At 40.0% G+C, this 14,412-nt stretch overlaps 1 protein-coding gene across 1 annotated transcript in view; it reads right to left on the bottom strand.

Moving 5' to 3' along the window:
• The window catches only part of LOC124712236, a 53,284-nt gene that overhangs the window by 26,603 nt on the left and 12,269 nt on the right, over positions 1–14,412 (bottom strand). The window contains exon 4 of the mRNA XM_047242530.1: positions 8,434–8,519. Coding sequence (XP_047098486.1) covers positions 8,434–8,519 — 86 coding nt within the window. The remainder of the gene's footprint in view (positions 1–8,433; positions 8,520–14,412) is intronic.

Here is a 14,412-nt window from a genome sequence, read left to right as displayed (position 1 = left end):
CAATATAGAGTAGCACTTCGATTCGCTCTCGACACAGGTGCTCTCCCAGTGAATTACTGAGGAGAGACTTGTTCCTCGCTCCAAGAGCGACAACGGAACGGCCTCTCCACGCCAGACGTGAAGGGGTAAATCTTTCGGTCTCTTCCATTATTCCTTCAGCTCAAGGCGTCAGAAATATCGTCTGCCTATCAGAATTGCTCTTCTAAAATGGGAGAATGACGTTTCGTTAAGGCGACCAATCCGGAAACCTGTAGCATCGGCATTTGGCGTTTGCTGTCTCCCTGTGAAAATCTCTGAAACTGCATGCTATGTGTAAAGAATGCGTAGGCTGGCCGCTCCCACGCAATGTAGCGGAATTTACTTTTAAGCCAAACATGGGGTTGTTCCCCCCTTTCACTCGGGCCCACGCTGTCCGCTACATGGGCGGTCACCGGCCGACATAGGGTGGGTCGTCCCCTGAAGAAACAGGCGTTCTGTTGTGCGGTTTCTCTCCCGAACTAAAAGCTTTTGTGACCGTCCTGTCTGGAATGTATGTCCGTATGCCAGCCTCGAGTATTTCAACCACGGTGCGCTTACTTGTTAATTGCATATCGTTTACATGAATTCATACTTTATCTTATCGAGTTTGGGTTCAAATGAAGCGTCTTGATGTGCGGAATATGGTTTTGAGAGCGGAATATGTAAGCAATGAAGGTCAGCAGACCATGACGTCTCGTAAGACGTCCCTCCTTCTGATAAAATTTTTGTTGGGGTTTGTCAATGCCGAGGAAAACATTGACAAAGTCAGGCAAAAATTGTTATTTTAGATTTTCCAATAAACTTTTCTCAGCCATTCTTAACAATTTTTTCTAATGATTTCTTTATAGCTATTGTTTCTATTTTTTTAATTCTGAATTTATGTTTTGTTGTTAGGCAAATATTGGCTTTACAAAGGTTGTTATTCTTTGTCGTTGCCAGTATGTGTCTCTGTTTTTCTTTTTCATTTCCAAAAATTTGTTTTTACAACACTAATTTTTCTAAACTTGTAAGTGTACAGTGTATCATGTTTTAGTGTGGTTACATCTTTTCTTTAGTTAAGCTTGTGTAAATGTTCGCAAAAGCTCTGTTGTGTTACTTTGTTTTATTTATTTAGGTATTATGTTTTTCTTTATGTGTCATTGTTTTTTTTCTTTTTATTTTGTAAGAATGAAGAAGCGTTTCCTCTTAATTCTATCCTCGGTATTAATATTATTACCCCAAAAAGAAGAAAAATCCTGCACAAATCCTTTTCTAATTTTACATATAAAAGAAATAAATAGAATTTCCATGAGTTTGTGAGATTATATAACTATATTAACTAAGTTTCTTTACAAACGGTTTAAGGTATCTATAAATTGTGGACTTTACATACTCTCTCTCTCTCTCTCTCTCTCTCTCTCTCTCTTTTTTCCTTGCTGGGTCAGATCTGTGCTCGATGATCCCCACTAAAATGCTGGAAGGCGTCGACTCATATGTATGGGTGTCACAAATCATGAGAGAAGCACTTTAGCACTCGATGCTGGGTCTTACTTGTTGACATTGTCATCATGGAGTGGTACCTACTACTGATGATGTTGACTGTGCTTTACTGCATAAACAGTGATGTCTTGGTACTCATTTGCTGTCACACCTGGGTCGTTGTGGCAGTTCGATGATTGTAGTTGACTACCGACGATCGTCACCCAATATTGTGCTGTGACCTCTTGGTACTTCACAGCTGGTTCAGTATGGCAATTTGATGATGTGGTAGGGAGAATACTGTTCATTTTGCTGAGTCTATTTCTAGATAATGTTGATTGGTACTACTTAATATTCCGTTTGCCGTTCGCTTGTTTCACGATACAAGGATTATTTTTGGAGAAGTGCTTGTAGTAGTTGCTATGCCTCAAAGGTCATGGAAAGAGGTTTGTAGCAATTTGCTTTGTAGGATAGGAGAGAAAGGTATCTTGCTGTCCTCTGCCCTTCTTCATCTTGCATCTTCTGTTCTTCTCTTCTTTCTTGCCTTCTTCTTCTTGGGCTAGGAATATGTGAAATTTAGTCTAGGAGTGATATAGGATTTGTAGGATCTGACTGCCTTTCCAACTGTTACTTGATGAATTTGTAGATCTTAGTAATTTTTTGTACCTTCATTGTCGTCTCGTCATGTTGTGATTCTCCCCACAGTCTTGTGTGGTGTAGCAGTGTCGTGACATATGAAACGTCCATGCTGCACGTTGTCCTCCTGAAGTCCAACCTGGTTGCAACCCGCATTTCCAGTGTGGCGTTGGTCTTCATGTTGTTGTTATTGCCCTAAGTGCTTTCTCAACATGTCTGTATCCTCTCCGTCGCTATCTCGAAGCATCTGGTGTTAAGGGAGCTAGTGATTGGTGTTGGTGGCGATGTCCCTCTGACGCATAGAAATATTTACAATTTTTGTTTTACATATATTTGTTATTTAAAAAAAACTCTGATTTTATATAATGCAAAAATTTTCTGATAGTGGAGAGAATTATTTTATATAGTATATGATATCTTTTCTTTATTCTAATTATGTCCTACCACTTCTTCATTCTTTTAATTGTTGTGTACCATTTATTGTTTGTGTGCATGTTGTAGTATACTTGATACTACAAGATATTGTTAGTGTGTATTGTGTCTCTATTTTCTTTTAATTAATGTCTTATTTTGTTGATTCTTAATTTATTTTTTGATTTATTGGTTAGTACACGATTTGCGATTGCCCCTCTGTCTGTTTCCCTTTCTTCTCTTTTACCATTTCTTTCATTCACATTCTTTTAGGTGGCTCACGAGGTAGATGCCAATAATTTTACCTGTTTTTGGATGGCTCTATGGCATTTTCGTGAGCGATCCTGGAAATTATCATTTGCCCTTTATATATTGCAAACAATTTTCTGCATTTATTTTGACTCTTATGTGAAAGATAATGAGGTTTTATCAATACCTTTTGGCCCAGTGTGAAGCGTTTCTTTGTAGCAGATTTGTCTTGAGTGATTTTACGTCTAATTGCTGCTGAGCGAATGTTTTTAGGGCAGAATCTACGATTTGTCTATGTTGCTTTCGGGGAATAACTGGAAATTTAATGATTTCTTTTATTTTTTCTGGTGGATCTATATTCTTTAATACTGTATTTGGTGGATAAGTCGTGGTACTATGTGGTGTCTCATTAATTACCTCTTGGAAGTCTCGTAGATACAGAACCCAAGTACGATGGTTCTTTCTACAAAACAGCCTACAAAGTGTTCCCAAATCTTTCATGGTGCGCTCGGCTGGATTTCCACTTGGTTTATATTTGGAAATAAAGGTGGGTTTGATTTTTAATTTGTCTAATGTGTTTTTCCAATGCACTGATCTGTATTGGGGCCCATTATCTGAGATGATCCTTTTCACTCTCCCAACTTGTTGTCTAAAGTCCTTTTGAAATGCTTTTCTAATTGTAAATCCTGTGGCTTTTTTTTAAGGGTGTAAGTGTAGTGTATTTTGATGCCAGTTCAATTACAACAAATATGTAGGTGAAGCCTTTCCTTGTTCGTGGAATTGGACCATAAATATCGGTTGCAGCAATCTGTCTTAATTTATCAGGGGTAATTGGAAACATTGGGGGTCTGGTCTGATATATCACATGTTTTGACTGTATGCATTTTTTACAACTTTTAAGAACGCGTCGAATACATCGCTCCATGTTTGGGAAGTGTACTGTTTGTTTCATTTTTAGACAGCATTTCTTGGGTCCAAAATGTCCACTGCTAAAGTAGGTGTACCAAAGGTATTTATTAATAAATTCGTCAGGTATGCATGCTAACCATTGTGAAGCATCATTACTACGTTTGAAATATAGGATATTATCCTTTACTATGTAATTTTTTCTAATCTCTGAGTTGGATTTATCGGTAAGTTGGTGTTTGATCTTGAGGAGGGTCTGATCTTTGTTTTGTTCGTCAGATAAATTTTTTAAAGCATTTGTGATAAAATTTTGAAATGGTACGTTTTTTAGATAATGGATAGTCCGTTCTTCATCTTCAATGTTGATTTTCTGGCCCTCTGCCATTCTCTGTGGTAAACGAGACAATGCATCGGCCAGAATATTTTCCGGTCCTGGTATGTATGTGATTGAAAACTCGTACTCCTGCAGTATTTGCATCCATCTTGCCAAACGTCCGTGGGTTAATTTGGATGAGATTAAAGACTCTAATGTTTTATGGTCTGTGTATACTTCTGTTTTTCTGCCAAACAGAAAATGTCGAAATTTTTGAAACGCCCACACTATGGCGACAGCTTCTAATTCTGTAATGGAATAATTCTTTTCTGCTTTCGATAGTACTCTACTTGCAAAGGTTATTCTTTTATCTATTTTCTTACCTTTTTCCTCAATTTGTTGAAATAGTACCGCCCCTAGCCCAGTCTTTGCAGTATCAGTTACTAGACAGAACTCCTGACTTAAATGTGGGTGTGATAAACTTGGAGCATTATTCAATGCCTCCTTCAGATTATGAAATTCTTCATCTGCTTGTTTATCATACCCACGGTGTGTTTTTTCCTGTCAGTGCACATAGTCTAGGTGCTGCAAGTGTGTCTATCCATATAAATTTTTTGTAAAAATTTATCAGCCCCAAGATTCCCCTTAGACTTTTCTTGTTGTACGGAATAGGAATACACTCCTGGAAATTGAAATAAGAACACCGTGAATTCATAGTCCCAGGAAGGGGAAACTTTATTGACACATTCCTGGGGTCAGATACATCACATGATCACACTGACAGAACCACAGGCACATAGACACAGGCAACAGAGCATGCACAATGTCGGCACTAGTACAGTGTATATCCACCTTTCGCAGCAATGCAGGCTGCTATTCTCCCATGGAGACGATCGTAGAGATGCTGGATGTAGTCCTGTGGAACGGCTTGCCATGCCATTTCCACCTAGCGCCTCAGTTGGACCAGCGTTCGTGCTGGACGTGCAGACCGCGTGAGACGACGCTTCATCCAGTCCCAAACATGCTCAATGGGGGACAGATCCGGAGATCTTGCTGGCCAGGGTAGTTGACTTACACCTTCTAGAGCACGTTGGGTGGCACGGGATACATGCGGACGTGCATTGTCCTGTTGGAACAGCAAGTTCCCTTGCCGGTCTAGGAATGGTAGAACGATGGGTTCGATGACGGTTTGGATGTACCGTGCACTATTCAGTGTCCCCTCGACGATCACCAGTGGTGTACGGCCAGTGTAGGAGATCGCTCCCCACACCATGATGCCGGGTGTTGGCCCTGTGTGCCTCGGTCGTATGCAGTGCTGATTGTGGCGCTCACCTGCACGGCGCCAAACACGCATACGACCATCACTGGCCCCAAGGCAGAAGCGACTCTCATCGCTGAAGACGACACGTCTCCATTCGTCCCTCCATTCACGCCTGTCGCGACACCACTGGAGGCGGGCTGCACGATGTTGGGGCGTGAGCGGAAGACGGCCTAACGGTGTGCGGGACCGTAGCCCAGCTTCATGGAGACGGTTGCGAATGGTCCTCGCCGATACCCCAGGAGCACCAGTGTCCCTAATTTGCTGGGAAGTGGCGGTGCGGTCCCCTACGGCACTGCGTAGGATCCTACGGTCTTGGCGTGCATCCGTGCGTCGCTGCGGTCCGGTCCCAGGTCGACGGGCACGTGCACCTTCCGCCGACCACTGGCGACAACATCGATGTACTGTGGAGACCTCACGCCCCACGTGTTGAGCAATTCGGTGGTATGTCCACCCGGCCTCCCGAATGCCCACTATACGCCCTCGCTCAAAGTCCGTCAACTGCACATACGGTTCACGTCCACGCTGTCGCTTCATGCTACCAGTGTTAAAGACTGCGATGGAGCTCCGTATGCCACGGCAAACTGGCTGACACTGACGGCGGCGGTGCACAAATGCTGCGCAGCTAGCGCCATTCGACGGACAACACCGCGGTTCCTGGTGTGTCCGCTGTGCCATGCGTGTGATCATTGTTTGTACAGCCCTCTCGCAGTGTCCGGAGCAAGTATGGTGGGTCTGACACACCGGTGTCAATGTGTTCTTTTTTCCATTTCCAGGAGTGTATTACGAATAGCGTCTATCTTCTTCTCGTCTGGCGTTATACCAAAAAAATGGTTCAAATGGCTCTGAGCACTATGGGACTTAACAGCTGTGGTCATCAGTCCCCTAGAACTTAGAACTACTTAAACCTAATTAACCTAAGGACATCACACACATCCATGCCCGAGGCAGGATTCGAACCTGCGACCGTAGCAGACGCGCGGTTCCGGACTGCGCGCCTAGAACCGCGAGACCACCGCGGCCGGCTGGCGTTATACCTTTTGCAGATATTTTATGTCCTAAAAATTTAATTTCTGATTTTCCAAAATGCGATTTAGTAATGTTGACGGTGACCCCATGTTTTTTCATAATTTGTAGGAAATTATCCAGTATATAATTATGTTCTGCCCAAGTTGCCTCCGCCACAAGAACACCGTCCACACAGCAAGTAATTTTCTGAAGTATGTCGAGATTTAGTATAGAATTTAGACCGCGAATAAAGGCAGTTGACGAAATTTTGAGGCCAAACGGTAAACGTTTGAATTGGTAGCAACGACCAAAGACATAAAGACTGTGTATTTTCGACGTTATGGCTCCAATTCTATTTGCCAAAAACTTGAACGCAAATCGATGGATGAAAAAATCTGTACTCCATGAAACTTCTGAATCAACTCTTCAAATTTCTCTGGTCTATCTGTTTCCGAAATTATAATTGTATTTATTTGTTTTAAATCGAGTACCAAACGTATGCTCCCATCCTTCTTACTTACAACGTGTAAGGGTGAATTATATGGTGACTTGGCGGGTTCAGTTATGTCATCATCCAACATTTTTCTGATTTCAAGAAACACTTCCTATCGATAACTATGTGGTATGGAATAAGGTGGAACACAAAAGGTTTTATGATCTTTGACTTCAAATTTGTATTGAAAATCTTTAATGCTACCTGTCTTTGGTGCAAATACCTCCGCATGTGATCTCAATATGCCTTCTAAATTTTTTTTTATCGTGGAGTGAAATATCATCTATTTCCTCCATCTTCTTACTAATTTCTTGATGAATTTCTTCGATTATTTTGGGTGGGAATGGGTCAAAGTTTTCCTCAAACTTATATCTAGGGTGTCTCTCCTCCTCTATTTCATTCCCTTCTTGACTCAAATGTAATTGCATTACTTTTCCCTGTTCTTTTTCATCGTTCGAAGTTTGAATAAAATACAGTATTACATCATCTACTGTTACGAAGCCTTGTGGTATGCAAATGTGACCTTACCCTCATTGATGATATCTACACCGATTATCGTATCAGCTGTAAGTCTTGGTTTTCCTAAGGCTCCAAAAACTCTTATCCTTTTCCTCCTTAAAATCGGTAATTCTTTCTCTCTATTGCACCTTTCAAATAGGTTTTCTGATATAGCCGTCACTTGACTCCCACTATCTATGATTTCTTGTGTCGTGATTTCACCAATGTTTATCTTTAATGTGGGTTGTATAATTGTGGATGTTACGATTTCCTTTGCTTGCATCAAATCCTCTGCTATAGATTCATAGCTTAACTTGTGGATAGTTATACCTTCCCTTTGTGTTTGTGTTTGCTTTGATGTTAACCCCGTGAGCAAAACCGTTTGCGACCCATCTATGTCTTTTCGTCTGTTTTCGAGCACCTGTCTCTCCTTTTCCTTCATTTCCAAACATTCCCGAATGTACTGTCTCTCTATCTCCTCATAGTCACCCATGTTGTATACATTATACGTCTTTTGTGTTCGTGGCGTCTGTGTTTTGTTTTTATCTAGGATACTCTGCTCTGTTTTATCGCGTTCATTTACTTGCTTCTCGTCAAATATATTGCTAAATCCGGTTAACAATTCTTCATCGCTTAATTCTTTAATACACGAAAGTGGTGGCAGCTCATCCTCGCTTTCAGAATTTTTCCATTCTATGCTGTTTTCCCAGGCTATGTAGCGTAATTCAAGTGTATCTGGTGCTGACTCTTTGTGGGAAATTTTCGTAAGTCCCTGTTTGTCTGAATTTTGGCTATTTTATGTTTTTTCTAATTTTGATCTAGCTACTTCCGAAACATGAATGGCCTTTCTTGATTGTTTTAATGAATGGACGTCAGTTTGCCTAACCTCTTCCGATATTTCTCGTCAATCTTTACGTTTTTCAGGATTTGGTGGCCTAATTTCTACTTCTGGTTTCCCTTTGCTGTGGTGTTCTTGTCTCTGTGGACCATAATTTCCTAGGTAATTATTCGCGCTCTGGCCTCGCCAGTTGCTGTTTCTAACATCGTGACCTCTTTCAAAATACCCTTGACCGTTGGCATTTTGATTCCTAAATCCATATCCGCCACTGTATGAGTGTCCATTACCGTTCCTATTTCGGTACCAATTATTCTAGTTATCATTTCTATGCCAATTGTCTCCATTGTGCCACTGTCCTTGTCTGTTAAATTGCCTGAAATTATTGGTGTTAGGATTACGGTTATTATTATTATTGGAATATTCGTTCCTAGTCCTCTCCTTTTGCTGTTCCCTTTCCTTTTTTTTCTTTCACCTTGTCTTCTTTAAACATAAATTCATTTTCTCTTAAAACCTCTTTGAATTCTTCGGTATTTTCATTTTTTGCTACTGTCGCCTGTTGATACTTTACCGGTAATTTCATTCTACATAGACGTATCAGCTCTCTGTTACTGTATGGTTTGTCTAGGCATTGATTATTTTTGTCCATTGTATCGAAGAATTTTACCACGCTTTTCTCTCCTGAGTTTTCATATGGTGTCATCTGAAGTAACTCGTATTTAATTTTTTTTTGGGCCTCCTTAGACCAATATCTTTCGAGAAATGCTGTTCTGAACTGTAGGTAAGATGTACAGGTAACCGCGATCTTTTGGATCACCTCTGCTACTGTCCCTGACATGTATGCGCAAATGAAGTAAAGTTTGTGAGCTACGCTCCAGTGGTTTGGTAAGCCTACTTGAAACTGGTCGATGAATGCGCGTGCATGCAAGCTACCGCCTTCTTCCTTGAAATGTTGAAATTTTCTAACTGTAAGGAAGTGGTCTGTATCATATCTACTCATAAATCCGGTTTGTGGCTGATTCATGGACTCAAATAATCTGCCACTGCTTGTGTCGTCGTGTTTATTCTCTGGTAATCTACTGCCTGTCTGCCTATTCTCAATTTCCTGACTCATACCCGCGTCATATCGTATCATTGGTGAACAAAAGTGTTGTTCGTGTGTTTCTACTCTCGTCGTTCGTGGTATAGTACCTCTGCTGCTATTATGTTGTGTCATTGGATTTACTGGTTCAGTTGCCTGTCTTTCGATTGGTATCGGCTGAAGGTATGTGTTCCGTTTTTCTGGGTACTGTGCCTGGTCCTGTGACATGTCATGTATTACTTTAATCGGGGTTTTCTGTTTCCATATCTGCGCGAGTGTTACGTCTATCCTTGGTTCTACTTGAACTTTCTTAGACCGCGCGTGTTTGTGTACTGAATTAATGCTTGACGCGCCAGTTGTTTCGCTACAGGTGTAATCGGTCTCGATCTTTTCTTCGATAGTTTGTATCAACTCTGTTCGAAGCTTTTCAAGCTGATCTTTGTTTTTAAGTTCTATTTTATTAATCCGCTGATCATACTTTTTCAGTGCAACCTTTGCGACCTTGCTTTGAATTGCTTGTTCTTTTTTTCGTAAAACGTTCCACCTTTTTGTCAACGTTTCGATGTCCAATTGGACCTTGTCCACGTCAGTGCGCAAGTGCTGCTGACCTTGTGTTAGTACCTGAATTCATTCTCTAGATTCTTTCGCGACTTTTTTTATCTGAGTGATCTGACTATCAATTCTGGCGATCCCTTCTTCCATCTGGATTTTAAGCTGTAGGATCTGTGTCTTAATAGCCTGATTGTCCTGTTTCAATTCCTGATCATCCTGTTTCAATTCCTGATACTGTTTTGTTATCTGTGTATTCTGTTTAGTCGTACTAGCGTTCATTTTTTGTAACATCTCCATGATCACGTCCTGTCCTGTAACACTACCTTCCGCTGAACTATGTATTCTCGATCTATTGTTTTCTACTCGGTCAGTTACGTCGTTTACTGCGCTATGCTGTGGCGTTTCTCAGTTTGATAACTGCAATAACCCGTCTGTGTTGAGGACTAGTTGCGTTTGTCATTGAACCATTACGTGGCGGAAACAACTCCGCATTCTGCCCTCTCTGTTGTGTATGTCTTGCGTTTCCAGGTACAGCTGCGTCTGTTACGGAACCTTTTCGTGGCGCTCGTAACGACGTATTCTAAATGTTTCCCCTCTTCCTCACTGTCTACTTATCTTTGAACGTTATCTAACTGCCGGTTCATTGACTGTATTGACGTGTATTCTGTCCCTGAATATGCGGCAAACAAACGCGTTTCCTGTGCTCGTTACGCTTCTATTCTTTGCCATTTCCTACGTGGGCCCTCTATTTCTGGCTCAGAATGTGCCCTACCTGGAATTTCATATTCTGGAAATTCGATGTTCTCATCCCTTCGATTCCCATCTGTCTGATCTGTCTCAATTTTATCCCATTCTAACTGAGCCTGCTAATTCTGCAGCTCCCCGACTGTCCTATTCTCTGATTCACCGTCTGTCCTATTTTCAGGTTCACCTTCTGTCCTATTCTCAATAAGCTCGTTTACTTGCTGTCTATCTGGTTCATTCTCCCCCATCTTGTCTACTTGCTGTCTCTCACGTAACCTTTTGGCTTGTGCTCTCATTAACATGGAAATTCTTTCAACACACCACAACCCTATCTACAAAACTGTACGACCACTTACCAGTTGGTTGAACCAACAACAACAACAACAACAACAACGTCGTGACTTCTCGGTTAATGTTCTGTCTGCTCTGCTACAGACTCAGATCTCTACCTGTGCGCTTGCAAAGGGAGAAAAATGATATTTCTTAATTCTAATTTATGCGATGCTGTGTCACACTGCTTCTCTGCGTCACTCTGCGTCTGTGCCTATCAAATGAAAATTCTATGCCCTAACAGCTACAGAAAAATAGTAAAAAAATGCAAAATTTTCCAACACCATAACACACATCCTTTTCCCTACAATTCTGTTTTCTTCACTACCTGTATCTATTCTGATCCCAATCATTGCAATTAGCTATTTAATACATGAAAGAAAGTTCTTCAAAGTGCTACTGCTGCGACCTGCCATACCTAACTATCCTGACACTTTCTTATCCTGGTAGCTTACCTATTTTACTTATCCTGGCAGGGTCGCCATTTTCTGATAGGTGGGGTTGATCTTTTATTCTTTTATTCTGCGCAACGGATTAATCTGAGATGTTATAACGTTGTTGCTTTAATTTGCTACGAAAGCGGTGCTGATAGACAATAAAAGCGGGTTAAAAGCTGTGAGCTGTCTGGGGAAGTTAACCTTCCTTTACTGCGCAACTGTTTCACCAGGTATCCAGTCTAGCTTACCAAATTCCCAACCAGACTAACATTAATTATAATCTTTTAATAGTCATATGACAACTGGTGATATATATATATATATATATATATATATATATATATATATATATATATATATATATATATATATATATATATAAACGAGAATTTAAATAAATAGAAATGAATCAGTTTATATTTGGAAATTTATTTTAACGTTGATCATTGAAATTTCAGCATATTAAACTTGATTCATAACTAACTAGTGTCTTATTTAGGATTGTGAAAATGTGAGATTGTAATCTTATGGAACACATCAAATATGGAGCCAAGATTGGGAGACTGCATACAGCACTGCATTCATAAAAGAACACACGAAGAACGTTGAAACATACGCAAGAGGAAATTAACCACAACCAACCAATTCAATTTTCACCCAAAGAAGTTACCTTCGTAGCACAGTCCTGTCCGTCATGTAATTACCACACACTGGTATACTAAATTCATACTAACTCTCTGTGAAATCTTCCCGAAAAGAATAGCTGAGGGCTACTTTGATGATTACTTCACATGCTTCACGTGGTCAACTTGGTTTACACAATGAGTGTAACTCCACAATAATTTTGATAATTAAAATTAATTAGATCGAAAATCAATTTACAGAAGAAAAACCTCAAACTGGTTACTATCGACTTACTATTAACCTGATGGGTCAAACAATTGTATAAGCATTTGGTACTGGTCCCACAAAGTACACCCCACATGGGTTGAACATAAAGAAAAGTTGCTATATTGAAAAATATTGTCAAGACGAGACATTGTAATCTCACGCACATTCGCATTTTAGATTGATGATCTTAGTTAGAGTTACTGATCAACACGTGGTTCCACTTTACTCACAAAGTAGTGGCAACGCAACAACAGGAATATATTATGAACTTCACACTCGAATTACACTGCGTTGCAATTTAAGATAACATTAGATATTTTAGAGCTAAACCTGAAATAAAGGTGATTAAATTTTCAGTTAGGCTGATCTTAAGAAATCCATTGTCCTACAGACTTAGCAGACATGTGCTTAGCCGGAGATCTTACCACTTCAGAAGCTAGCCGCGGACAGACTGACCTGGGCTCCTACCGAGCGTGCATCCCAAATACAAACGGAAGTGACAAGAGAGGCAGCTCCCTATACCAACATGACAAGGGACGGACAGGACCATACTAAGAATAGAAACCTCTCTGCTTTTAGAAAGCGTAGCTACCTGTTCCGACGTTGGTCCTACTGTTCTCTAGCAGACAGGCTTGTCTGCTACCATCCAGCATGCAACTAGAAATATATTTGCTCATTCATCCTCTCACACAGAAGGGAAGGGGGATGACAGTATCTTATCATATACAGTATATAAAAGAAGGCGGGTTTAGGTTCCGTATGAGACTGTGTGACATGAATTACATATAAACTGTGTTTTAAAGTGTAGTAGTGTGACAGATCGTTCTTGTTTATGTGTAAAAGTAACACGTTCCACTGCTCAGTCTCCTCCCAGATAGTCAGAAACACCACAGTAAATTTAGAAGAGGAATTTATGCCGTAAATGACAACAGATTTAAGACATTAACATGAAAGGAATCCAACAAAGACCTTTCATAACCCCAACGCTCTGGGAAAAGACTGTGCAGGGAATTTTCTGGCCATGATAGGACATTCCCAAGCAGGCATCTCACACCCAACTTAAACCAAAAATGTAAAGAAAAGGCAAAAGGTCACCAGCTATTTGCTAAACACAATAATTTCAGCAATTCTTTAGAATTTACCAATCTTAAAGAGAAAAAGAAAAAAATCTGTGGCACCTATTTAAAAGATAGTGTGGACCTAATTCGGTCAGCAAGTAAAAACAATGGTCCCTGTGTCATTAATATGAAAACAATTTCTGGGTGTTACCCTTATGGAGTTCACTAGTATTTGCTCATTGCAAGAGCCAGCTGATCACAGGAAAATTTATGACCGTTTATTAACAAGCAAAATTTATGAAAATAGCAAAGGTGCCACAGCAATTTAAAAAAAAAAAAAAAAACATGAAAGTAACATCAGTATTATAAAGCAGAACATTACAATGCACAATCCGCAAAAGCAAAAAAATGATAAGAGAAAAAAACATGTTTTAAAAAGTGGTTATCGCAAAAAAATTCTATATCTTATAAAACCAATAATTTGTAGAACTAAAATAACTTTGTGGCACTAATTTAATCACTCTAATATATTTCAGTTAGTTAGCAAACAATGATCACTGTGTCATTATACTGAAACTACAATTAATTGTGTGATTGTTACCCTTATGGGGTTCCTCACCTTAAATATGCCCCATGCAAAGGCTAATCGATCACAGTCCAATGAGAAGAATAGCATTCTGACTGTGAAACGAAGCAATGCCACAGGAATGAATTTACGAAACAAAATGTCACAAATCTAATGCATCACACAAGAACAAACATTGCTCAATAAAACAGTTCTGAAAGTACAGTAGTCAACATCTAAAAAAACACAAATAAATAAAACACCTGCAAAATACAAGAGTCAAAGTCTAAAAAAAATAATTAGAACACCTGCAAAATACAAGAGTCAGTCTAATAAACACCAATAAATCGAACCCCTGCAAAACATATGAGTCAAAGTTTCTCTGACAGAAACACACGTATATGCATTGGACTAAGAACCGTATAATCACTGTTCACTGACACACTCAGTAGTTCCACTGTTCCAAGGCACAATATAAGGGGAGGGGAGGGGGGTTCGTCACCGCAGCTGTCTGTAGGGTTTTTTGCAATTACATTATGTGTAGGAAGCACAGTACGTTAAATATATATGGTGTAAATTGTATACTTGTATGCAAATTTTGTAATCCATTA

Source organism: Schistocerca piceifrons, chromosome 8 (genome assembly GCF_021461385.2).
Source record: "Schistocerca piceifrons isolate TAMUIC-IGC-003096 chromosome 8, iqSchPice1.1, whole genome shotgun sequence".
NCBI classification, from domain to species: Eukaryota; Metazoa; Arthropoda; class Insecta; order Orthoptera; family Acrididae; genus Schistocerca; species Schistocerca piceifrons.
The sequence above is the reverse complement of the archived record's forward strand: the minus strand, read 5'-3'. Positions and strand labels throughout refer to the sequence as shown.